The sequence below is a fragment of the Pimephales promelas genome, chromosome 17, assembly GCF_988280905.1.
Source record: "Pimephales promelas chromosome 17, fPimPro1.hap1.1, whole genome shotgun sequence".
NCBI lineage: Eukaryota > Metazoa > Chordata > Actinopteri > Cypriniformes > Leuciscidae > Pimephales > Pimephales promelas.
In genome coordinates, this window is record NC_142785.1 from 7,732,442 (window position 1) to 7,760,250 (window position 27,809).

General features: G+C 38.3%; 1 protein-coding gene across 4 annotated transcripts in view; it reads right to left on the minus strand.

Moving 5' to 3' along the window:
* The window catches only part of trrap (transformation/transcription domain-associated protein), a 139,770-nt gene that overhangs the window by 105,000 nt on the left and 6,961 nt on the right, over positions 1-27,809 (minus strand). For 3 of the 4 annotated variants that reach the window (XM_039687904.2, XM_089121851.1, XM_089121850.1), the window contains exons 9-22: positions 25,399-25,476; positions 21,810-21,898; positions 21,584-21,680; positions 21,342-21,480; positions 20,894-20,972; positions 12,757-12,991; positions 12,330-12,660; positions 12,038-12,135; positions 11,650-11,844; positions 11,358-11,549; positions 5,373-5,538; positions 4,891-5,147; positions 4,608-4,808; positions 1,207-1,358 (exon numbers count right to left, since the gene is read on the minus strand). In XM_039687904.2, coding sequence (XP_039543838.2) covers positions 1,207-1,358; positions 4,608-4,808; positions 4,891-5,147; positions 5,373-5,538; positions 11,358-11,549; positions 11,650-11,844; positions 12,038-12,135; positions 12,330-12,660; positions 12,757-12,991; positions 20,894-20,972; positions 21,342-21,480; positions 21,584-21,680; positions 21,810-21,898; positions 25,399-25,476 — 2,309 coding nt within the window. The remainder of the gene's footprint in view (positions 1-1,206; positions 1,359-4,607; positions 4,809-4,890; positions 5,148-5,372; positions 5,539-11,357; positions 11,550-11,649; positions 11,845-12,037; positions 12,136-12,329; positions 12,661-12,756; positions 12,992-20,893; positions 20,973-21,341; positions 21,481-21,583; positions 21,681-21,809; positions 21,899-25,398; positions 25,477-27,809) is intronic. The other variant, XM_089121852.1, reaches the window with a different exon arrangement.

A 27,809-nucleotide genomic window follows, 5' to 3' on the forward strand; every position in this document is an offset into this window, starting at 1 on the left:
GTGATGGAGTGAGTGTTTTATCCTTCCTCAAGCTTGCATTCTATAATGCCAAAGCAGTGGTGATGGATCGCTCCATTTCATTATCGCTATTTAAAAGGCTTGGCTTAGGGAGAGGACTGAGCCGAAGAGAGCGGTCAGATCAATTCAAATTCATAACGCTGCCACTTGAATGGGACTCAATTATCCGCCCTGGCATTTGAGATATTAAGAGGGCATTCCGCCTTCTGAAAAAGGCCCTTTTGATGATGACCAGCACAGTGTGCCACACTGAAAGAGGGAGAGAAGATGTCATGAATCAAGACATCTGACAAGCAGCTCTCTTCCCATTTAACTGACACTCGGTTACTTCAGAAAGGGGCCTGTATGACTGGCTTTTGGGGTAAACAGATAAAGTACAGTCAATTAGCCTCAGTGTGGAGATCAATGGCAATGTTATGCGACCCTCTTGCCCAGCCAGTAGAAACGGCTCTGAGTAATTAGCCCTTTGAACACTGTAGACAGTGGCGGCCACTGGATGAGGCCCAGAGGAGCTGCAAACAAGGCAAAAACAGCAAAAACGCAGCGGCACGTTTCAGCCTCAGAGAGCACAAGAATAGGGCTGCAATTAATAGTTATTTTAATAATGATTTTCAGATTTTTTTAGTTTTCATAAAAAAATGAGGTGAAAATCAAGCTTTTAAGGCATTGTGGTGTTTTGCATAAGTCAAAACCATTGCCGAGTATTTTTATTTTCCTTAAAACTGCAGTGAACCAAAGTCACAAATCACTTTAAAGAGTGAATCTCTGAGCTGGAGCGAGTGAGTGGTGCATATTCATAAAACTGTGTATACTAAATGAGGCAAGGATGTAGAGTTACTGTACATTCAAGCTATTTTAAGGCATAAAGAATTTTTTCAAGAAAAAAAATATTTAAATATATCATTTTGGTGTTCAAAGGATGAGTTGTAAGGATGTAATTATTGACTACAGGGGGACTTTAATATATAAATTAACTTTAAGGCTATTCAAATAAGGTAAAAATTTAGGCTATGCTATATTTGCCACAAAAATGTCACTACTTTAACATACCATTTAGTCTCTCTTGCTCTCAGAATGACCCATTATGCAAAATGGTAATAAACACAAGGCGTTCTAATTATTTATTTAGTTAATTATTGAGCTATTCACAAGGGTGCCAGTGCATGATACATTGACTGGTTGTCTTACTTGGGATGGGCAAGGAGCTGGTAAAGGGCATGTTTGTTGTCCTCCAGGCTGGTCATGGCCACCAGGAAGCATTTGATCACCTCCCAGGCCTGTCGTCTGTAATATGGCTCGGTATTGGCACTCTTTAGGCAATCCAGTGCAGTCTCTATAGCCTAAATACATCAGGAGAACAGCATTAATCCTTAGTGGACCAAACGTACGCATCAAAACTAACATTAAACAGCTTAATACATCCTATTATAAACACAAAAATCTAGTTAAAGTGATAAAAATGACATATGATTGCGCACTTGACATTTTTATTCAAGTTTCATTGCACATATACGACACTAATCTTCCTCGCTTGAGTGAAATCTTCTATGATGACACTTAAAGACCCATCAAACATTAAAACATTCTGCAGTGATTAGATGCCTCTTAAACCCTTAAATTATAAAGAGACAAGCTAAAGTGGCAAGACATGTCGAGGGAGAAGATGAGCTAATTAATAAGATTCAAAAATAGAAAAGGCAGCTTGCCACAGAAAGGGTTGTCTGAATGAATTATCGCTAAAGACGGTGTGACCACTGACAGTCATGCAAGTCATTTCAAGACAGAACCCCCAAAATCAGCTCTTAATACTGATGTGCTCTGGGAAAAGGTAAAATAAATGGCACGGAGGTTGAGGAAAAGAGGGCCACACTTCTTAGTATAGCACTGTTTTCGAATTCCTGAGGGTCCCGGGTTGTTCTGCCTTGTTGAGACATTATTATAAACGTCACATAACCTTGTACACATTCTATTCCCGGAAGGTCCCTCTACACAAACCATGTCATTTTTCAAAAGCTCAAGGCCTCTACGGTGGAGGCCTGGCCCCTAAAAATGTGTGCGTGTTACATATAAAAGCATTAGTTTTTCTTTAAAACTCTGGGAGTTTTTCCCCCCCGCATTAAACCGTTCCTCCTCTTCAGTGGCATCAAGAAAATGCACCTAGGAACCCCTTGTAATGAACTGTGACACCATGTTGAATGTTTAAATTTAGTTTAATACCATGGTTCTTGGAAATCAGATAAAAATGGGCAGGATTGCTCAGACCATCAGGGCTGATGGGAGACAATCTGTCTCTGACCAGGGAAGAAACGTCGAGAACTTCCTTGAACTACTCAGCATTAGCTCTCATTTACAAACGCCTGGATTCCTGAATAGGAGGAAAGAAGTACGGCTTCATATTAAATGAGAAGATAGCTCAGCTTGGCTGGTGTCCAAATCAGACTGCGCTTGTGAACTGATTCCCACACATATTGAAACAAGCGAGGATGCTTCGAGAGTGAAGGCCGGTCCTATGGGGGACGGAATGAGTTGTTGTCTGTCTCGATCCAAACACATCGCTGGGCTGAAGGCGGCTGCAAACAGCAGCTGCCGCCCGCGGTAACCACAGGACGCATGCAAATGAAATTATCAGCAACGGCACAACAGCGGTAGCATCCATCTTTGTGGAGTGAACACAATTACAGAAATGACAGTTTGCGTTTTCCCAAGCAGCGACGAGCAGCAGGAAAGGCCATTTAGCTGGAGTAAATAATCCCGTCTGCACAGCAGGGAGAGATTGATTAGAGGGGGGTGGGCAGGAGGGAAGAGATGAGCACATCTTACAGCCTGATGATCTATTTAATTACCTGGGGAAGACGATGTCTTTCTGCACACACTACACTTTGACAAGGATTCATTACATGACGAGAATCCCTCATCCAACCCCTGAACCACCCCCCATCCCTCTCACGCATATACTGAGGGAAACTGACACATAAAAGGAAGTGAACTTGTTACGGTTTATAGAGAAACCAAAATGGCTGTTTAGGTATGCCGCGATGGTTCGTTGTTTTCAAATAATGACATGGCCTCTTGTGGTTGTGTGAGACTTCTTAATTACAACCAACAAAAGTGGATTACTTTCAAATCAACCTCAAATTCAAATCTCTTCAGCATTGAAATGGCTATTCAATACGAATATATTTATCAATTCCCTATTAAAGGAATAATTAAACCTTAAATGAAAATATCACTTCAAAGTGTTGAAGAATGTGCACAGGGCTCCAGACCAACTTTTCCACTGGTTGAACTGCACTTGATTTGGTCGCACCTTTTTTTTTGCTACATACTATTGGATTAATCAATGCATGCCGATGAATAGTGGTTTTAATGGACCAAATCTGGCAAAGGCTTTCTGGGTTGCAGCATAAATACCTGTAATATACTAATCATCATTGCAAAATTTCAGGATTTTCATGGATTTTGGAGAGTAATTTTAATCTGTAATTTTAAGCGTTTTAAATTTGAATTAAATACAATCTATCTATCTATTTACATTTGAATCATAATCGACTGTATCATCGATCGATCTATCTATCTATCTGCATCATCTTTCGATCTTTTAAAAATCATTAAACATTCAAATGTATGCATTACATTTTAAAAGATTAGAGTATTATAATAAGCTAATACAGATTTTTCATTATCAAAGTTTATAGTTGTAACAAAAATCAGAAATCTCACACTCCTTACCTTCTGCATTTTATAATAATTTCCTTTTCCTCAGTCGAGCGATTACTCTTATCTAACCGCTGAAAAGACGTAGGAATGGGCACGCTGTTTCTTGAGAAATTTTCATTTTTATATGCCTTAATTCGTGAACTTGTTTGGAGCGTTTCACCATCAGTGTGCAATGCGCGTGACGTCTACGTTAGCCAATAAATAAACTACCCAGACACTGTAACCAGAGCTACTTCTCTCCATTAATGTCTAGGCACTGGGCAACTCCGCATCCAAGCCGACCCCGGGATAAAATAGTCAGAATATAAACGCTTATTATAGGCGTACCGTAGTGATTCAGGATAAGTCAAAAACACGGTTTGGAAAATGGATTCATGATGTAGTCTACTCGTTCATTTTGAACATAAGTTACGGACTGCAGCAGCTGATAAAACGGCGTTCTGCTGCGCGAGCGCCCACTCGCACATATGCGACCATATAAAATTTTAACTCGCACATTCTCAAAAAATGGTTGCATATACGACCAATTTGGTCGCAGTCTGGAACCCTGGTGCAGGTCATTATTTTACATTAAATGAAACCAATTTGGATCCTCTGCTGGTAAGCTCCAAAATAAAATAAAAATAGATGAGTATATGACAAGGTACTAGGGCTGCATGATAACTGACATGATAACATTTGAGCAGAAAAACAGACAGAATAGTTTTTGTGATTATTAATAAATAGAAGTAACAAAAAATGCTAAAATAATGTGATAGTATTTCATACAATTATTTTGATTTAGATGTATTGTGCAGTCCCCACAAGGTCCTGCTTACATGACGCAATGACATTGCAATGAGATGCCTGCGTGAAAATGATAAAAGCATCACCTTCTCCATAGGCAGTTGAATGGAGGCTTTGCAGTCGGTGAACTCTGCCTTGATGCTGGGGCCTTGAACCTCGGTCACCACATACTGCAGCTTCTGTGACTCCTTCAGCATTTTTCGGTTACTTCCTCCAAACTTTCCCAGCACCCGGTAAGCAACATGGGAGATGGTCTCTGCAGGGTTACGGAGCGTTCGCCACAATGCCTGTTCATGAAGGCATTAAGTAAACATTTGAATCATCCCTCAGGTCTCTGCCAGGTCAAAGGTGACAGCTCAAAAGCTTTACCTGCATGAGTTCGGCTCGGACTGGCTGGATGTGGTCATAGAGGAAGTCAGGCTGCAGGTTGTCCACGCAGAGCTCCAGTGTGCGCAGGCCCTGGCTGACCAGAGTCTGGGAACCATTGAGGGCAGACACCAGTGGATCCATGAGCATGGGCAGGTAGGGTAGAAGAGAGCTCAGCCGCACTGGGACAGTGAGGCACAGTTCAACAAACAGATCCTTCATGTGCTGCTTATGGAGGCCACTCTGCAACATGTTCAAACCTAAAGAGAAGAGAATCAATTCACAAGACAGTTACATAATTTTAGTGTTTTATTTAGTGTTTTGTCATGGTAAAAAAAAAAAAAAACACATCTCAGTGGTTCTAAACTGGTTTTGGTTTAACATCAACAACAGAACATATGAAACTCATATTTACTTTGTAGGTTGTAAACCAACAGTTGATGACTATTGTTCTGAAAAACCCTACGGTTAGTGATCTCACTCACCTTGCAGCAAATTAGGCAGCAAAGGCAGAAACTCCTGATACAAGAGGTCATGGCTGCCCCCTCCTATTGAGCGGAACAGGGCTCTCAGCAACAGGAAGTAGTTATAGGGTTCCTTGGCAGATTGAGCCAACTCCATGGAACTGTTCACTATTTTATGAAGGTGAGGCTGTGAAAGAAATTCAATACATCCTTTAGTAAGTAAACAAAACTTATATATACGTCATAGTCAATGTATATAAGAGTGAATAAATATGCTTTTCTGATAAATTTGTCAGGCTGATTGATTGCCATATATTTGAGGATTTGGTGATAATTATAAATATCTATTACTATACATGCATTTGACATCCACTCACATTACCATTCAAAAGTTTAGGGTTGGTAAAACATTTAAATGTTTTTGAAATTCTCATGCTCATAAGGCTTCATTTATTTGATCAAAAATATAAATCAAATTATATTGTGAATTATCAATAGAACTTTTTTTCATATATTTTTTTTATTTTATTTATTCCTGTGATGGCTAAGTTATAATTTTAGCAGCCATTACTCCAGTCTTCAGTGTTATATGATCCTTCAGAATACATTACATTATTCTCATTTAGTTATCAAAACCATTTCTTGTAATAGCATTTATTTTAAATGAAAATATTTTGTAACCCAATAAATATCTTAACGTTCATTTTTGATCAATTTAATGCATCCTTGCATTAATGTAATATATATATATATATATATATATATATATATATATATATATACACACACACACACACACACACACACACACACACACACACACACATACACACATATATATGAAGAGCTCTTTTCCAAAACGCTATAAATCCATTTCAATAGTTTTCAGGAAAACTACATTTTTTACCTAGACCCACACATTTTGTGAATATTCAAATTATCCTGTTTAAATGTTTTATTGGTTCTGTCTGAACATTTTGAACAATAATTATTAAATCAAACAACAATATTGTTAATGATAATTTAAAAGTTAATTTTATTTTTTTCCAAAACGCTATAAATCGAAATAAACCTCAAACAAATAGTACCAATTTCAACATATGCATGAAAAAAAAACAAATTATTAATACCAATTTCAACATATGCATGAAAAAACGAATTATTAAAAATGATCAATATATGATAACGATATTCAAAAAAGGGATGGGCAACCCTCCAGCACATGCACACACACACACAGGCTACATAACATGTGAGCAAAGCGGAGCAGCATGACGCTTAAATATAAGTTAAAAAAAAAAAAAAAAACAAAATAAACATTTCACATTTGTTTTTAATAATATTACATTACTTATTTTTATTATTTCATCTATGTTGAGTAGGCTATGAAAAGGGAACCGCATGAGATGAGTAAGATAGGATCAAAATTCAAAAGCTGCCCAATATCGGAAAATATTTGGAGTGCGTCAGACATGATTTTGACCACTTATTAAGTTTTGTTTTGTAGAAAGCTTGTAAATTTCGTTTCATATAAATTGTATCTTCATTTTAATAAATGTTTCATCGACAAATTGACTGGATTAATACATTAGAAGTAAATATCAGACAATATAATCAGGACACAGAGGCGCGCAGGTGAACCGGAGCGCGTCTCATAATATGAACCGCTTGCCTCACACAGGCCTGAGAACTAAGCTACAGAAAGCTTTAAATATCTACTTTTAAACAAAACAATTAAAAACTAAAATAAATTGGCAACTCTCTGCGTATGTAGGCTAATTCGAAGTATGCGTTTCTCTATGCGCGTTCACTGCGAAGATGGCGAGTAAGCATCATCAACTTTATCTTTGTTGCTGACACTGAGACCCCGTTTACACCTGGTATTAAAATGCGATCTGTATCCAGATAAGTTATCCGGATAATAAGTACTGATTTCATTTACACCTGGCCACATAATGTGGTTTTGCAAAACGGATATAAATCCGATCTTCACCTCCTGCGTTATATGCAGATTTATTGGATTGCACGCCACCAAAAGCAACAGATCTGAGCGGCATTTTATTGATCATCAGCTAATTTCCAAATCAGAGACATCAATAAGAGAGAGTGGCAACAGGCCTGGTAAGATCATTTCGTTTCTTTGAAGATGTGTTAACTGCGTCTGTGACTTACTTTCACTTTTATTTGCGATGTTTGCACGTTGAATAGACGCTCAGCTGCTCATCTGCGGTGATGCGTGTCGCGTGTCGCATCTGACTAGGCTATAACATGACATATAGCCTATATAACACGCTCTCACTCGTTTATTTTTTAGCATTTTTGGGAGGAGTAAAATATACATATGTGGTTTCAACAACCAGATTGCGTTTACACCTAGTAAAGATCCGGACACAATGCGAGCCAGACTACCTCCAGATGTGGTCAGGCAGATTCGATCACGATCCGATCACAACGCGTTTACACCTTGCATTAACATGCGTTTTTTATTATCCGGATAACTTATCTGGATACAGATCGCATTTTAATACCAGGTGTAAACGGGGTCTGACAGAAAACACTAGTTTATTAATAAACAATTCAAATGTTTCATGCATCATTACTTTTGCCGGTTCTTTGTGGCAAGCTTTATGCATACGTTGAGATGCGGAATATGCAATTAAAAACGCTCATATGGTTTCTCTCCCATTTAATTAAATCAATATATGTGATTACTGATAATACAAATGGCTTAAATGATCTACTACTAGTCGACTAGAAAACTAGGACTCATTTTGAGGAATGAATGAACATAATAAACCTCTGTTCAGAGTGCCGCCGTGCTGGATTGTGTAGAGCGCTCATTGAATTTGAGGATTTATCGTGTTTAGGCTAAAAACAGGGCTGGCGCTTATCGCGGCTTGGAAAGAAACTGTATCTTGCAGTACATTTTAAACAAGGAAATATAGCGATTCGGCATGAAACGTTGATAGAGCAGTGAAAGGGTTCTGTCCGCAGCAGAATGACACGACAAACTCATTTTTTTTAAAAATGTCGTTTAACGCGTTTTGGAAAAGAGCTCTTCATATATATATATATATATATATATATATATATATATATATATATCAGTCCCTCCAGGATTTCACGATTTTTTTATTGTGATTTTTGTGATCAAAATGACTGATTTTGTGGTGGTAATTTCCAAAAATGTGTGAAAAAATTTGCGATTTATATATAACATTTACCATAATAATTCAGTCCTTCCAGAAAAACGCAGAGTTTTTTTGTGATTGTTGCGGACAAAAATTGATTGATTACGCGGCCCGTTTTCTTTAAAAATGCGATGGAATATGCGGGATATTTATGCAATGAAATTGCAGGAATTTGCAAAAATTGAGGGAACTTGCAAAAATTGCGGTTTGATTAAAAAGAGAAAAAAAGTGATTCCCCCAACATCCTGTTCTCACTAGGCTAATGTAAGAGTCATTTCTTATTACTTCCTTTGATAAGCAAGCATACGACATCATAGAAAGTGCTGGGAATATTTAATTTCTCATCTTGTTTTATTTCAGACTGTTACAAGTGTAAATAAGGTGTGGCCCCTTTAAGAGCTGCGCGCTCCCTGTTGAACTCTCTGCAGTGTTATATGTGCGCCTCAAACACCCCATGTGTGCGGGTAATTTCTGTTTGATGCTACTTCTTTTATCATATGTTGTTTATTAAGTAACGATGTGACGGTAGAACGTGTGACAGAGAGTTACACGAGTTCGATTTGTGAGATGTCGATCGCCTCCGTGAGTCTGTCTGGCGTCGCGTAATTGCGTCACTTCATAACGTTCCCATGGAAACAGGGGGAAATGGCTGCTCTTGTGTGAAGCAAACGCAACATTTTTCAACTTTCTGCTAAGATACATGTGACTTTTTTTGCAACGAAAATGCGAGGATTATGAAATTATGCAAACCCCGCATATTTTGCACGGAAATCGTCAATTTATGTGGCGTATTTGAAAAAATGCGGCCCCCACATAAATATGCGGACTTTGGCTGATTTTGCATTGAATTCAGCGATGGACTGAATGGAGGGACTGATATACACACACACACACACACACACACATATATATTAGGGGTGGCACGGTTCACGAAACCGACGGTTCGGTTTGTATCACGGTTTTAGTGTCACGGTTTTCGGTTCTGTACGGTTCTTGTTATTTTTTTCTTTTAATCTTTAACACTTCAGAAATGTACTTCAGCATGTGATATATAGCTTAATTATCCACACTTTAGGATACAGTATAAAAAAATGATATTCATGCAATCATGCACAAACTGAATTTGACTCTTTGACTTTAAGCACATTTTGGGACTATCTCAGAGGAAAGCTATAGGTGAGATTTTGACACAGCAAGAAAGAAGAAATTGACATGCTTTTCGTTTATTTGGCAAAAAAAAGGAGAATGTGTATCACTATGTCTACAAGAACTTGTGCATTTTTATCACACAAATCTTATTTACACAAAGAAATTAACTTGCATTTATGAACTGACAACTTTTGTAGCTCTTACAAAAATTCTATCTTTCAAAAGAAAAAAAGAGGAACTACACTGTCTTTTATGAATAAGTCAATATACATGAAACCTCATTGCCTATAATTAGGCTATAGAAATAGCAAAGGCCATAAACATAAAGTGAAAAGTTCAACCTCAACACAAAAAACAGTATCAACAATGCTTCTATTCCCAAAAAGTGAGGGTACCTTTTTTTCAGTTTAAATTAAAGTGCAGGATTTGGAAACATTTGACTGAAGCTCTTATCTAAACATAAAGTGCCACTGTAACGTTATATTAAAATACCATAACATGAAATCAAAAATGTCCCCACACACCGGACTTATAGACTTATAGGACGCTGGCGCATCCTCCAACTCCCTCATCTCTCCCACTTGCCATTTCTCCGCGTGCCGTGACCTGCAGCGCTCCATACTCCACTTTTACTGGCTTGTTTACTAACTTGAACCGGCGCTGCACAGAGCGATCGGTAATGACATCAAATATCGCGAAAGTGAGTGACGGAGCCGTCGTTCCCGCTCTAGTGTGATGTTATTCACCGGTCGCTCTGTGCAGCGCCGGTCCAAGTCGAACAAGCTTACGTCGCGCGAAAAGAAAACACACGTCACATACGGGCACGAGGTTACATTGCGCATGCGTCGAACCGTGAGACGCACACACGCTCCGAACCGAGACAAGCGAACCGAACGGTTCGGGTGTTTTTTCATGTACCGTGCCACCCCTAATATATATATATATGAAGAGTTCAGATGCAAAAGCCTCTAAATGCCATTTGAAATTGTCTTCTTTAATGATGATTTTTGTCAAACTTGTATATTTAAGTTCAGTAATTTCACTTAAATAACAATTAATAGGTAATTATCATTGCCATTTAAGTGAAATTACTGAACTTAAATATACAAGTTTGATAAAAATCATCACTAAAGAAGAAAATTTCAAATGGCATTTAGAGGCTTTTGCATCTGAACTCTTCATATACACTTAAGGGCCAAAAGTCCTAATAGAGTAAAACAAAAGTGTGTGCAAAGAAGAGTGAAAAGTAAACTGCAACCAGCTTGAAAAAAATAGACCCAAAAAAGTGACACTGAAAATAAGATGATAATTTCAGCGGACAACAGGATTGATGAGAAGTGAGATACAGAAGCTTCTTCCTTTCCACTATTTCACAATGACCTTCACTTTGGTCTTTCCTGTCAATCTGAGGCACAAGTGTCATTTCTCATCAGAGGAGCTGACAGAACGCATTAAAATTAATGCAGCGCGGTTACTGGTGCTGAGGCGTTAGACAGCACAGTGTCATCAGAGCTTTGAGGGTGTGAGCGATCCCTCTATTCAATCTCTCTGAAAAAAATGTGAATTACCTACTCTATAATCTAAATAAGCACCTTAGCCAACTCAAAGACAAAAGAGGCAACAATTTACTTTAAAACCCTTCATGTGCATAAGACACAATGCTCACCTTGAGCATTTGCTCATTTTCAGCAGCGAAGAGAGACACTGAGCCAAACACCAGTTTGAAGAGTTTGAGATAGAGGTTTGATAACTCCACATTAGAGCCCATCTCAGGAAGACGCTCCAACAGATACTCCACCAGGATGGTGGCAAACAGTGCAGAGGTGGTTAGGTTGGCGAGGAAGGAATTTGCCACAATCTGTTGAAGGATCGGACAGCCATGTCATATCAATGGTCAATGAATTTTGCAAAAAGAAAAAGCTAATTCAATTCTGCAGTGAAAGAAACAGCACCAGTACCTGTAGGGCATAGTTCTTGGATATGCGTTCCACCATGTATGGAACGGTGGTCTGGAAGATCTCTTTGAAAGTGAGAGGATTCATCATGGTGAAAACTCCGGCAAAGTGCTCCAAAACCTCCTTCTCTTCCTTCATCCGCACCGTCTGACAGTTAGCCACACGGACGTACGTCTGTCCATTGCCGGCAATCTGTACCTAGCCAAAAGGGGGTTGGCTCTGTGATAAGCTGTAAACTTCAGCTCTCAGGATCATGTGAATTCGAGCAAAGCGACTGTATTATGCTCTGGCAACATAAGTGGACACACCTCTATTGTTCTATCAGAAAGTTTAGGAGACTGTTTAAGGATTTTTTCTGTGGTAATCTACACTAATCAGTGGACGGTCGTACCTGGTAGATGTCCAAGGCCTGCATGGCATATTTGACCAGCTTAATGTAGATCTGTGTCTCTTTGGGCTGGAGTTGCTTATTGGGAATGAACTGAGCCTCTGAAATACAACAATACCAACATTTAAACCCAAAATGAATGATTTAAAAATGAAAATACTGAGCAGAACTAACCCTTCAATGACTTTGAGATGCCCCAAAAAAGATCAATATGGTCCAGACAAAAAAAGAAAATGTTAAACAGAGCTAAATTTAATGACTTGGGATGATCTGAAGCCAAGAATGTCCATCTCACCTCCAGGAGCTTTACAAGAAGTGATGCCCCATGTGATTGTTTTCACTCCACATACAAGGGTCTTCACCAGACTGCGACAGTCGGACACCTGGAAGGTCTGTTTGTCCTCCTTCTCGCCAGGTCTATCAAAAGACGCGGACGGAGGTGGTGCAGGGGTGACGGGTGTTGGGGGCGCAGATGGAGGTAAGGCGGGCGTAGCTACAGTAGGAGTTGCTGGGACTCCTTGTAATGCGGCAGAGTCTACCACACCCATCTCTGATTGGGGCTTACACTTCTTAAAGATGGATACCAGTTGGTACCGTGCAATGGTGTGGAACTTCAACACAAAAACCTGAGAATTGTGCAATGTCAGATCAATGATTGCATTTGTACAGTATATGGCCATTTTTTAGCCCATTATAATCACGATCACAACATGGGCTCTCACCTCCAGCATTCTCATGAGAATGTCTCTGCCATTGCCATTCTCCTGTTCGCTCTTGGATCGGATGCAGTCTACGAGGTTTAGCAACAGCTTACAGGACATGGTCTGGATACTGCTGGGAAGGGACTCGTCGTCAATGTTCTTAGCAAACAGTTGCACCGCCAGGGAGAGGTCCGTCAATGGGAGATTCTGTCTTACGTGGTGTACTAGGTCTGCTAGTGTGCTGTACGCCAAGGGCCTGAAACATCAACAGACTCGCTGTTAGACAACAGCATTCATGCTTTCTAGAGGATTTCTGCTCTATTTATACCAATTTAACGATTCTCAAATTTGATAGCAAGAGCTTTCCCTATCTATTTTTTTTCCTCGTTCTAAAAAAAAAAGTCCGTAAACACGGAGACGTGTCGAAAAATATCTGCGTCCACACGAAACCACTGAAACCGACTGAAAACGATGTAGCAGACATCCCAGACCAGTATGTGGCGCTGTAATTCTGCCATAGATATCCACTAAAAATGCGAGAAGACTTAGAGCATGCGCATAAAACCTTGCGTGCTGTAGGCAGTAAAATAAAAGGCTATGAAATAATATTACGCACAGTTGCGTATTTTCTTTTTTATCAAGAACTTTATTGAACCACCATAAATTGCCTGGTACAAAATAGGGAGTCACGATAGGCCTATTCGATTAGTTTGTGGACTCAGAAAGCTTGCCAAAAACAACCGGCAAAATTAACGAATGTGTCAAATTTAGACATTTTAATTGTTTATTAATAAACTAATGTTTTCTGTGTCATTCTTGACTGAAAAGAGGAAGCTGATGCTGACTCGCCAATTTGCAGTATTGTGAAGGCGCCTTTAGGCTAATGCACTTCATACGGATTAGGCTATAAGAGAGAATATCTCTTTCTGTTTGTTTTTTAATTGTTGTTTGTCGATGTTGTTTAAACATAGACATTTCAAGATTTTTATATATTTCTGAGTTTCGGTTCCTTTATGAGACGAGCTCCAGATCACGAGCAATCCAAGTTATATCGCTCATTTTTACTTGAATGACAGACAGTATTATTTCTTGAAATCTTACAAACCCCAAACCTTTGAACAGTAGAGTAATTTTATAGCACTACTGACTCCTTGCAGACATCCCTACTCTTGTGGTGTAAAACCTCCAGCCTAAAATTGATCAAAACCAACCCTCAAAGAGCAAATAGCTCTTGACCCTGGCTAATAATAATATCTTTGGTCGATACTTGGGAGATTTCAGGCAAAGTTTAGAATAAACGACACTAATGCCTTTGACAGATTGTGAGTCCTGCCAAATTTGCCTGCTGAAGGCTGATGGAAGCCGTGGATGAGAGAGAGGTGGTTTTGGCAGGCATACGACATCTGGGGCAGGGAGACAGAGAGTGGGCAATGCCAGGACAGCCTGGCACATGAAGATGGGCACCTGTATCTCCTTGGCCCAGTGGGGCATCTCAGCTCAGTCAAGCACCATTAAAAATCAATTCTGATACGTTGCACTTGATGAAATCTAACTTTAATTTTTCCCCCAAGAAACTTGGGAGGAAAGGGATTGTGGCATCAAGCCACACTGAAGAAATTACAATAAAAGAACCCTTGCAGCTCATTCCAAAACGTTCCAAAATCAGCTACCTTGCGGTCACCTTCTAAGAGAGCAACATAACCGAAATAAAACCTCATAAGTAGGGATGGGTACCGAAACCCGGTATTAAACGGGCCCCGGTACTGAATTTTGAAAGACCGCTGTATCGATAAGCTCGGACGTTATCAGTTCTGCTGTCGGTACTGGAGAAATTATTTATTATTCCTATAAAGACGTTATCTTGAACATGTTTATATCGCCAGCCATTTCTATATATAAACTATTCAATTAAACCATTTGTCTGTGATGCAAATTTGCAATTCGCAGTTGAGAAGAGAGAGAGAGAAGAGAGAGAGCGATCTCTCACGCAAAGCCACAGCACGCGCAACACGACAGCCCTTGCTTAATGACTCTAATGAGTGACTGACAATGAGGACAGAACTAAACATTCAACGTGGCTTTAGATCTGGGATATTATTCTAATATATTTTGTATTTCGGCTTCCAAAGATTATAAAAAGAAGATATTTGAGATAAAACCGTTGAAAAAAGACGCATGATCTGTCCAAGCTTAACTTCCTTTACTTCACAGCACTACGGAGCGCTGAGCCAAACGTAAAAAAAAAAAAAAGGCTATTAAAAACACAAAAACCTGCGCAAGAGACGCTGTTCACAAGGCGGTGCCCGCTTGTAGTAAAAAGTAGCCTATACGTTGGGCTTTGTGTGTCCTTAACTATCAAATATACATAAAAATGTCAAAATGACCAGCTCTGAGATTCACTTAAACACAATTATGTCTTAAATGGACGTAAATAATAGGGAGAAAATTATGGTGCATCAGTCCCCATTAGATCCGCACTAGGTCTTAAAGGGGCAGCAGTCTAATAGCCTAAACTTGCTGACGATTCAGCCATTAAAGCAAATGAAACAACAAGGCAGAGAAAATCACTCACAGCTTTTGAATGAGTAACTTTAGATTTAATAAGCATTAATCTATATATGATAAACTATACAGTGCTATTTTATATTTGATTACTAAATTAGGTTTCTTTTCAGACAGAAACAACTACCTGAAAAGATATGTTAGTACACCTTCCTGAAATTAAAGCACTTTGTATATAATTTGTATCTTTAATTAATTGTATTCTTGTGTTTGTACTCGGTTTTTTTTTCTTATGTGTCCGTTTTGTATATAAAATAAAAAAGCCTGCACATTGCTGCATAACAAAAAGATATTTTTCTTTGTTTTGCTTTTTCTATTTTACACTTCAAAATATAAAGTTTAATTATGTTCTTAATTCTTAAAAAAAAAAAAAAAGAACCGATAAGAATACCGTTAAAGTACCGGATCGATAAGCGGTATCGGTAAGAGTAGTAATACCGATAAAACCTTAACGATACCCATCCCTACTCATAACAAGTGATGCGATCTAAATAGTGTTTTTCAGAACTTAAAACTAATTTCACTGGAGTTTGGTGTCAGCATGGTTTTTAAGCTAGTAATGTGATACTCTAGTGAGTAAAATGCATTGCATTTAAAAATATTGGCTTTTAAAAATATCTTTTTTATGAGATATAATTGCCATCATCTAACACTTAAAGTTAAAGGGTTAGTTCACCCAAAAATGACAATTATGTAAGTAATCACTCACTCTCATGTTGTTCCATCCCCTTAAGACCTTCGTTCATCGTCAGAACGTAGGCTCACTATTGGCCGACGCTGGTCATGTGTGTGATGCTGGCTAACAGTGAGCCTACGTTCTGACGTACAACCCAGAAGTGCTGCTCTGTTACACTACGCAAACTCACGTTAGAGGTCCACGCAGAAGAAAATGAATAGTTGAATTCAGGCATTATTTTGGGGGTTTTTTTACAAAAAGTATTCTCATTGTAGGGGTGGGCGATATGGCAAAAATATCATATCACGATTTTTTTAGCAAAATCACGATCACGATTTTTTTATCACGATTCTTTTTCAAGTTGGTTTATTTTGCAAGTGGCTGTTCATTACAGCCAAACTAATGTCCCTATGTTAAAAACAAAGCCTTAGGTAACAAAAGAAAAAAAAAGAAAGGCATACATTTAGGCCAGTGGTGAAGATAAAATCTTTGTCATTATTTTCTTTGTTATAAAAAAAATAAGACAAGATAAACATTACACAGATTAATATTTCAATTAAATAAACAGTGCTTTATTTTTTAGGTACAGTAGGTGTATTTAGCAGTAGCATTGAAGAAAGTAATTAAAATATGAAATATCAAATATGAAAGTAAAACACTACATATACTTCACTGTATAAATTATTGATTCTTATTAAAGCTACTAATAAAGTTCTCGGTCAGTGATTTTCGCCTTGTGTTTTTTTGTTTTATTAACACTAAAGGGATAGATCCCTCAAAAATGAAAATTGTCTTAATTTACTCTCTTAAGATGTTTTAAACCCAAATAAGTTTCTTTCTTGTGTTGAAAATAAAAGTTATTTTGAATAATGTGAGTAACCGAACAGTTGCTGGTCCCCAGTGTATAGTTGTTGTTGTTTTTTTCTCTCTCCTGGATGTTAATGGGGACCAGCATCTGTTTGGATACCCACATAAAAAAAATTAAAAAAAACACTTCTTTTGTGTTCAGCACAAGAAAGAATTTAATACAGGTTTGGATTGGAACAACATTAGAGTGAGTAAATAAAGACAGATTTTTTTGTGCGTGTGTGTGTGTGTGTGTGAACTATCCCTTTAAGCACAAGCGGCAGTACTATTTACTACTGTCGCTTTTACACCAGCACGTGACGCGATTAAGATTTTCTCTCAAATGTTTGCTTTCACTTTAGACATATCTGTTTATGTAATCATGGTGTGTATTTAACAGTATTAGCAATAGCATATAATAAGACTAGAAAGATAACTTAGTCCAGTATTCAGGCGCTGTTTGACAGACTTCTAGGGCCTGTGAGCGTCGTATGCGCTCAGGAAAGCGCACGTTAGAACAGCGCATCAGCGCGTGAATTAAATGTTTAACCGGCGAGGCTTATGCAAATAATGAACTTTTGTGGTTTGCAGTGTCCCGTGGCCTATCTATTCATTAATGTGTGGTGTGTAGGCTACGTCGCGTTGTACAGTTGAGACAGAGGTGCGCCAGAACTGAACTGATAGAATGCACTGTAACACGATACTACGATATTTCTTCAAAAGCAGATCGTCCACGATTAAAAATCGTCATATCGCACACCCCCTTGATAAAGTTAAGGTTGAGCCACTGCAGTCACTTGGACTATTTTAAACATTGTCTTTTCTAACTTTCTGGACTGGCAAGTTTCAATTACAGACAAGCCTATGAATGAGTGAGCCAGCTCTCAGATTTAATCAAAAATATCTTAATTTGTGTTCCGAAGATGAATTAAAAATCTTACGGGGTTGGAACAACATGAAGGCAAGTAATTACTGATAGAATTTTCATGTTTGGGACCGTGAACTAACCCTTTAATCTTTAAAAACACATATAATTTAACAGTTAAAAATTCGTTCATTTTTCACACTGTACATTATAATGTTGTGATGCCTAAAATCACTTTAAAATGTAAGCTTTTAATATTTAATATTATTTTTTTACTTATTCTGTAAATTTTAATATCATCCATCAATTATCAGTCACATGAAAGAATCTGTATCAGTAAATAATTTTCTCTAATATTTGTATTAATACAGTTTCAGTAATAAACAAATTAAATGCTTCTGTTGACAAAATGTATGGCAAAGCGATATGTTAATTTATAAATAAACTTTTCAAAGTGTATGGACCCCAAAATACTGTATAATTATAATAATTTGAGGTATGGTGTGTACATACACATATGAAGAGTTCAGATGCAAAAGCCTCTAAATGCCATTTGAAATGTTCTTCTTTAATGATGATTTTTATCAAACTTGTATATTTAAGTTCAGTAATTTCACTTAAATGGCAATGATAATTACCTATTAATTGTTATTTAAGTGAAATTACTGAACTTAAATATACAAGTTTGATAAAAATCATCATTAAAGAAGAAAATTTCAAATGGCACTTAGAGGCTTTTGCATCTGAACTCTTCATATATAGAGAGAGTTTTCTCTCTATTGTTTTTCCTTCATGTATTTGTTCGTATAAATGCCAGGCTGTCTGTAAGTGGTTTCAATGTTAATAAATTAAAAAAAGATATTGACTTACCACTTTTGTAACACTTTACAATAAGGTTTTATTAGTTAACAACTTTAGTTAACAATACTTCTACAGAACTAATTAATTAATGACTTAGTTATTGATAATTTCTTCATTTACCAATAAATTATTCAAATCAAAAGTTGTATTTGTTAACATTAATGCACTGTGAACTAACATGAACAAACAATGAACGACTGTACATTTATTAGGGGTGTCACGATTCTCCAAATCCTCGATTCGATTACATTTTCGATTCTAAGGTCACGGTTCGATTCGATTCTCGATTTTTATCAATCGGCCAATCATATGCTCTCTGTCTTACACGCGCGTCCTGAGGCACACACGCAAGGTCTCTCGCTCTCTCCCTCTCTGCCGTGCGCGTGATACAGTTTGGAGAACCGTTTTTTTCTGTCTTGGCATGCACGCTCGCTCTTGCCCGCTCACATTCTGGGAGATTTTAACTAGTTTGTGTTCATCAGGGAGCCGCTATCAATATGCGGGAGACTCCCTGAACTTCCGCGAGACTTGGGATGTCTACAAACTGCGGCTTCATTGAAGCATGAACATTGTCAACATAACTTACTGAAAAATCAAAAAAACGTCCACACCTGCGACTTCAATGAAAGAGGAGGGGGTTCAAGTTCTGTTGATGGGTCTTCTGCATCTGCAGTTGCCATGCTATCTTTTGAATAGCTGTAGCTAAGTTAGAGGAGGTTGACCATAGACTCGCAGCACTTTAACACGCACGTTTTTTCCGCTTGGCAAGCAGAACTGACGTGACATGGGGGCGTGGCAGCATCGGCGATTCCATTTTTTAATTCAAAGTTCGAGATTGTGAATTAATTTAGAACGATTTTGATTTTGACATTGACACAAAGATGAATAAATCCTGTAACAAATTAACTGCTTATAGTTTCATTTCACATAAGTTATTACATTAAAGGAGCAATGTGTGATTTTTAGCGACATCTAGTGGTTCGGTTGCGAGTTTGCACCAGGTTTGCACTAAGGGCTCAGCCCACTGCTCACCCCTCCCTTTCAAAGAAGCTACGGTTGCTAAAACGGGACAAACATCTCGTCGGCTGAGACAGCAGAGAATAGCCAGAGTGTGTAACATTGTCACTGTTTCTGTACCACAGTCCATTATAAACCACATCATGAATACTGTTTACAAAGCCATAGTCAGGTGAGGATCAAGGGTTTTAATATATAATTTAATATAATAATAGTAATCAGCTGATTATCTCACAAACGTAACCAGCAGCACATTTATCCCCACATACTGTAGCAAACCCATAATACAGCGAGGGAGCAGCTATATATTTTTTCTAACAGGGTAGTAATAGTTTAGCTGGCAAATATGAGCTGTTACTGTGGCTGAGCTGGGACTCGTCCGCATGAGTCCAAAGGTCGGAAGTGCGCGCGCTGTTACAATCATGTCATCTCCGCATCCCATAGATACTATTTACTACACACAATAGGCTTTTTTTCTCTGATTTTGAAAAATCTTCGCGATCGACTTTAGTGATAAAAGACTTTAGTAAAAGTCTCTATCGACGGGTTAGTGATTCCTGTAACGTACTGTTTTACGGTCAATGACATGAATACTAATCATCAGCTGTCTCACGAACGTAACAGCACATCTATCCCCAACATAACAAACCCATAACACAGCGAGGGAGAACTAAGTTACATGAAACAATCCCAACTACATATTTTACACCACTCACAAGGGAAAAGTCACTACTCACGGAGTGTAAGGCTAGCTTCCAGCTTTCCGCTACTTCTCTTTCAAGGTAGTGATGAAACGCGTTCTGTAGCACTGTGTGTTCGCGTTCGGCTACGGTAGGAATATGCAACATGGCGACCTTCATAGAAGGGGATTCCCGCGGTTATGGAGCTATTAATGTCTCATTCTAAGGTAATAAAAACATTACGGCTAATTAAGTAAGTTCTTTATACACCAATGAAAACATACTTATGGATGTCATATTGCATTTCTGTTAATAGATACTCAACTTTGTTACACATTGCACCTTTAACTAATGTTAACAAATGAGACCTTACTGTAAAGCGTTACCAATGTTCCTTTGCCGACACTCTTGATTCATTTCTTTCACATTGATTGTCGCAAATAACGAATTCTGAGATTGTCTTCTGCAGAGCATATCATTTGGCTTTAGAAAAGAGATTTTGCATCATGACGGCATCAACAATTCCTTGAAACTGCCTACGCAGGCACCCGACTATGCTTTGGAAGTTAAATGTGTGCCCTGCATACTGCACAGATTGCTTATAATGGACAATACCATAGAAGTTTGGAGGTGGTTAAACTGAGTTCTTACCTTAGCGTCTCTCTCGCAGTGTATCCTGAGCCGATGAGTATCGACTCATCGAAAAGCTTGTCCATGCATGGAATGAATTCTGCAACACAAACAGCTTTTATCAGATGCCAGGCTCTAAAGCCCAACCAAAACGGCTCAAGGGCCCATGAACCCTGAGATACATCAATGTTGGGTCTCAACAGTGAGAGTTTCTTATCGATTCATTTAACCTTCTCTACAGGATTAATGATTCAGAAGAGTGTATCAGATTCCGCTCTCAAACGCTATTGATTTGAGGGGTGAAGCTCAAAAAGATAGCGGCCGTTGCATTTCAAAGCGGTACCCCCATGAAGCTCAGTGGCATAATTAACACCAGATGCGAGCTCTCCTACAATAGCGAACGCTTTGCATATCTCATTTGGTAATATCTGCCAACAACCTGCGAAGTGTTTAGCGGATGATGACTCACGGCTGCGTAGATCTGTGGTGAGGATGTGCTTGGCAGCGATCAGCAGCTCTTTCCGCAGGTGAGCCGTCTCAGGGGGGCAGTTAGTCAGCAGCTGCAACATCCCCTTCACCATCTGCTGGGAATACTTCCCAACCAAGTCCTGATACACACGCATTTCCACATTAGTCAGTTTGAGCGTTACAACAAGTTTAGAAAAGTTTCATTAACAGGTGGTCAAGCTATGTTCTCCTGAGCAAAGCTACCTGGTAGATCCGGATAATATAAGCAAGGAACGACAGGGTCTTGATCTGAGCGGCGATAAAATCTGCATAAAGCTCCTTGTTGAACAGCTTGTGTTGCCTGTCACGGAGAGAAACCAGGAAATGCTTTAAATGTCACTATGTGTTAAATTGCATCCGTTTCAGTGCATTAGCGGCGATGTAACACCACACACTCAACGAAAGCGAGAGTCTCAGAGAGGTCACTGACCGAGCCTGCGGAGACACCTGCAGCATGATGGTGTTCATGATAAGAGGCACGAACTCTGACACCACGTTGTGAATGTTCAGTTTGTACAGCTAGGAAAAACATCAAACAGAAAAGCAATTAATGTATCACAGTACAGTGGGGCACAGACAGAACGCAGAGCTCTGCTTGAAACATACACATTGTTGCACACAACATACACCATTTATAAGAGTCATGGATTTAAAACGGAGTCTGACTCAAACGCAAAATCCTACCAATACATCTAAGCATTTTAAAAACATCATATTGTGAACTTTTTATGTAAAACTTGCCTTAGAGCCGCCGGAGGATTTTAAGACACAAAGACAAACAATAAGTTCTGGGAATTACTGTATTAAGAGTTTGAAAGGGGGGGTGGGAGTCAATAAATGATAAATTTCATCCCACTTCTTTTCAAGCAGTGGTGAATTTTTTTTTTATTTAGTTTGATCATCAGTGTTTTTCTTATGTTGTTCATATTGTACAGTTTTTCATTGTATGCTTGACAAAATAAATAAATAAATAAATTCTAACATCAGACCCAAGTCTCTATTTGAGGCGTGGTTTACAAATGCCCAGAGCCGTTTATTGGGTGCTAAGAATGTCTATCAAATGCGCCTGTATGTAGCTCATAGCCAATCGTTTCAATTATACCAGATGACGTATGTATGTCTAGGCATGTCTAGAGAGTTTTAAAAAGAACTTGAGGAGGCAAAAAAAAATAAAAAATGAAAGCTGCAATACCTAAGATTTAGATGCCGCTAGATGGCGCTACATTCAAAACAACAACAACGGCTTTGCTTGATGACGACGTGGAGGAACGCGGAATGATGGGAACTGTTGTTTTCAACTCCACCGTGGATAAATCAGTCAGACGGGAATCGAAAATTAGTTGTCATGGATGAGGTAAAGTTCAATTTCTATAAACATTGCGTTTAATGACATGCTTGTTTTTCATTAAACTGAAATAACCGCGCAAGAAAAGTCAGGTTTAAAAGTAAATTAGTTATCACAGATGTTACTGTACGAGTCACTGGACGAAGAGAGAGTTTGAGGAGGAGGAGGACGAGGAGAGGGTTTGAAGGGGCAGGTCTCTTGCAAGGATTTGACGTGGCTGGTCCTCCTTGGTAACTTTATAAAAATAATAAAATCAATGTAATGTATATTTCACACATCTTTTCATGTCGTGTAAGTATTCAACCACAGCCAAAGTTTCACAAAATTAACGTTAAGGGGGTCGCACACCGGACGAGAAGCTGCAGCGCCGCGTCGCGCCACATCTTTAAAATTCGAAAACATTATTATCTATAAGTGTAACGTTACACATACCGGCAGCGCCATTCGGCGTCTGTCCGCGGCGCCCAGCAACAACGCCTCAGGACCGTGTTCAAAATCCTGCTGCGCCACAGAGCGCCATTTACATAGTTTTATATAAAATGTTAATTATTTTTGTCTCAAATCGTTGCTAATGGATCCTGACTTCGCCCTATGCTGCAATATGCATTTAGTTTTGCAGTCATTTACAGAAATCAGCTGCTTGAATGACAATTGCTGATGTTATTATTAGATTTTTCAGGTGAGATTCTCAATTCATTCAGTTAACGGATGCTCTGAGGTAAAGTTTTCAGAATGCAGACTCAGCAACGATTGTATTTAATTGTACAGTACAATCATAACATAGAACAGACATTATCTTCATTTCATGTCATTAAACATAACAATATTGCTGGCCATACACTGATGAGAAAGTGCGCGTCCGGTGTTCGATAACATTACTGTGGAGTTGTCCTAAACGTGGCGCGACGCTTCTCGTCCGGTGTGTGACCCCCTTTACAGCCAACAGTTCACATTCCGAGAATAAATGAAAAGAATAATTGTGCTCCATTCCATAACAAATGCGCGAAACAAGCTGACGTTTGTTGCTTGATAGACGCTAACGCAACTACAACTACCGCATTTGTTCAGGACTACACGTAGTACGAGCGAAAACCGAGGTAAGCGGATATGACGCGATTGACTGGCGACTCCCAGCTCACCCCTGCTCACACGCCTTGGTTCCTTGGTTAAAATCTCAATTTTCTCGCGATTTAAACATTGTTTGAAACATTTGGAATATTGTGAGTTATCATCATAACTAAATATATAACACTAGCCTTTTGATTTTGGGATATTTGAATGCAAAAATCTTAGGTATTCCACCTTTAAGACTCAAAAATATTTATAGAAGATTTATAGAAGCAGCAGTGAAGCGGAGGTTTCGGCATCAAATCTGTTTTTGCAGCACTTATGATGGACAAAAATAAATATGATTCACACAAAAAGTGCCAAAAATGCACAGAATAAGCATGTCTAGAGTGTTTTAACAAGAACTTGAGGAGGCAAATAAAAAAAAATCCGGTAAAACCTACTTTACTTTACTGTAGTTATTTTTATTTTATTTATATATAAATAAAATAAAAATAACTACAGTAAACTAGCCAGAAAATATTACATATAAATGTTATTTTATGTTTTTTACCTTATTTTATGCAACACAAAGACAGCTACATAGACTAGCACAACCCAAATCAAACCCGAGTGTGTGGTTTATTTGGCGTTTTGTTTTTTTATCCGCAGAGTTGAGGTCTTGTAAACCTATTGAAAGTATGACTGAAACTAATAGATTGGAGCCATTTTCTGGGTTGTTGTTGTTTAACATTTATTTTCAAATGTTGTACACCTCCCCATTACAAACATTCAAGACTATCAATGTTATAAATGACCAACTTCTAAAAACAAACGTATAGTTGTATTTGCAAATAATTTCTCGCTTCGTTAGCCTCATAGCATAATTGGCTAACTTTATATATTTCAATGTCTTTGGAAAACAAGAAAAAAAACACTAAATGACTTAGGCAATTATGCTATGAGGCTAATGATATGTAGCGTTGGAGACGCTGCTGTGACACTGTACAAACGCTTCCAGTGTGAATACTCTCGCGTGTCTGCAGCTGCAGTGACGATGTAGTTACGCTGACACGCTACTCAAGTGCATCGAAAGGTAACTTCGCGTCTGCTGCCATGTTGGATCCATCCATAGGTATAAACAAACTGCGTTGTGTGTCGCCTAGATGTTGTTATCGCCTCCCCCTTCTGTGATTGGTTCCCTAGATGAGGCAAACATTTGGTCCATGGTATCCATACTGCCTAGCAGTGTGAATAAAATCATGCTTTTATGGGGAAAGCATGATTTTATGGGGTACCCCAGGCTAGCAGAAAATGGGAATACACCTGCTGTTCAAGTGTTAGATTGATTGTAGCTTCCTGACAGCGGCAGACTGTCATTGTATGGCTTAAAATATCAAAATTGATTTTCTTTGCATCTAAAGCTCATATTGGCAAAAACAAAACAAAAAACTAATTATAACCACCGTTTTGAGAAGCGTGCCAGGTTTGAGTAAACAATGCATTTAGCTAGCAAGTATGTGCTTCAGATGATTGACGACACCTTTTATAAATGAGCCAAATATCTAATTGAGGAGGGCTGTATATTTTAAGTCAATATTGAATGAGTGTTTTTGTGGGCTCTCACCTGATACATGAGGACTACGATGATGGGAAGCTCTGCCAACACTTTGAGTGACAGCGATCCCCGGGGGATTATGGTATGCTGGAGGACACAGAAGTCAGATGAGGCCAGTGAGAGACTACACAAGGTGTTACGATAAAACCTATATGGAGTTGTCTTTGTTGATAGTAAAAGGCCATTCAGTTCAAGCTTATTTGTATAGCACTTTTCACAATACATACTGTTACAAAGTGGCTTTGCAGAAATGTTTTGTTTCAGAAGAGCTGAACTATAACTGCATTTCAGCACCTCTTTAGCACAAAGTTGCTGCCCTCTAGTGTCTACATAAAGAAACTACCATTCGCATTAGAATCAGTCTATGATTAGAATACTCAAGGAATGTAAACACTTTACAAATGTTGGCAGACTTGGCTGAAAAATACATGTACAATCAGGGCTCAAAACATTTTGTGACCGAATGCACATACTGTGGTCACAAACGCATGACAACATTGTATTTGTAGTATCTGCACACCACAAACGACAGCCAATGGACCGGAAGCAGGGATGCACCGATATGAAATTTTTGACAGGTACCGATAACCTATAATTCTTTATACTCGAAAGCCAATATATTGGTTGATAAATTTAAATTCACATTTGTATCTAATTTTTGAGAGCAAAAACAAAAGCCTCACCATTAAAAGCCATGTCACGAACACACAATTATAATGTTCTCATTACAATTTTATGTAGCCTATACGCTGATTTCATGCAGCTGCCATTTTGAAATCGAAAGCGAGGCTCCGGTAGGAAGAACCCCGGAAGTGCAGATAGACAACAATGCCTTGACTACCAACCTGAAGCTGATTTACACTTAGATTTTAATATCCAATATAGGATATGTATATAGTTTGTTCCTGCTTCTTTTTTTACGGTCTGAATTATACATATACAAAAAATATATTTTATACTGTATATAGTCTAAAGTATGAAAGAAATGCATGTACATTATTAGAATAACTAATTTCTACATTAAACACGACAATACGCCATCGCATTCGCGACTCTCCTATGATTAAAAGCGACACTTCCGGTCTTCTTCCCATTGGAACCATTTCAAAATGGCGGCTGTGTGAATTGAAACGACAGAACATGTTGCACTAAACTGTATTTTCCTTTTTTGAAGTGATTCCAATCATATTTCAAGCAATTCAAAACCATCATGGCGAACAGTGAGCATCTGAAGTGTCTCAGCAGCAGAAGGATATTATCCGTTATTTATCGGCTAAAATATATTGGCCAAATTTTCCTATCGGGGAGATAACGCCAACCTTAAAAATGAAAATATATCGGCCGATATCCATATGGTGGTCGATATATTGTGCATTCCTAACCAGAAGTCATTCATTTGCAGTGTGGGGTGCCGACCATCTGCAGATGCAGCATTTTCAGATCTGGACTCGGAGCTTTGGATGCATACATTTTTGTGCTACAACATATGAGGCACGCAGACCAGATGTGATGTATTCCAATGTATTCCGATCAGATCGGTTTATGAATTATTACTATTTTAACTATCGGAAACACTTGATACATTTAACACAGCATTAGTGATCAAGTCAACATCCACACAGATCAGCATTTGGACACTCAGATCTTATCAGTTTTACTTTCAGCGCCCAGGCTTATTGGTACTTTTCACACTCTCACACACACACTCTCTTACACACAGTACCATTCTCTGGACTAAAGCATATCGCTCACATCATCGTGTCTGCTGATCACATTTGTCAAAACTATTGAGATAATGAGGATTAGTGTTGTCACGGTACCAAATTGTCAGTATTCGGTACCAATACCAGTAAAAATTCACGGTTCTCGGTACCAATTTCGGTACCAAAGCTTAGTTTAAATGTACATATATTTAAGTGTTTATCACGGTTACAAGTATGGAAACTGTACTTTTGTATTATAAACACTTGAAAAAAAATGGGATAAAATGACCTAAAATAAACAATAGTATACACTAACATATTTTTAAAGTTGTTTGTAAAGTTCTAATCCGTTTACATTTATTTAATGCACAATGAATGAAGTGAACAAACATGAACAATCAAGTGTTTCTATTAAATAACATTTACAAACATTAATTAATGTTGTAAAAATATATTGTTCACTCAATGTGTTGATGTGAAGTAGCTAATGTTGATAAATGGTATCTTATTGTAGCATTATCAAACTATAGGCTACAGGAGAAAAAACATGTTTTATTTGATTTGACTGTACTTTTATTTAATCTAAAACTGCATTCATATTTAATTTTGAAAAGGCTTTTTAAAACTGCTGAGTTATAAAGGCAAGAATACGCCTAGAACTGGCACTGACATTAAATGACATAAATAGGGATGCATCGATACTAATACCAGTACTCT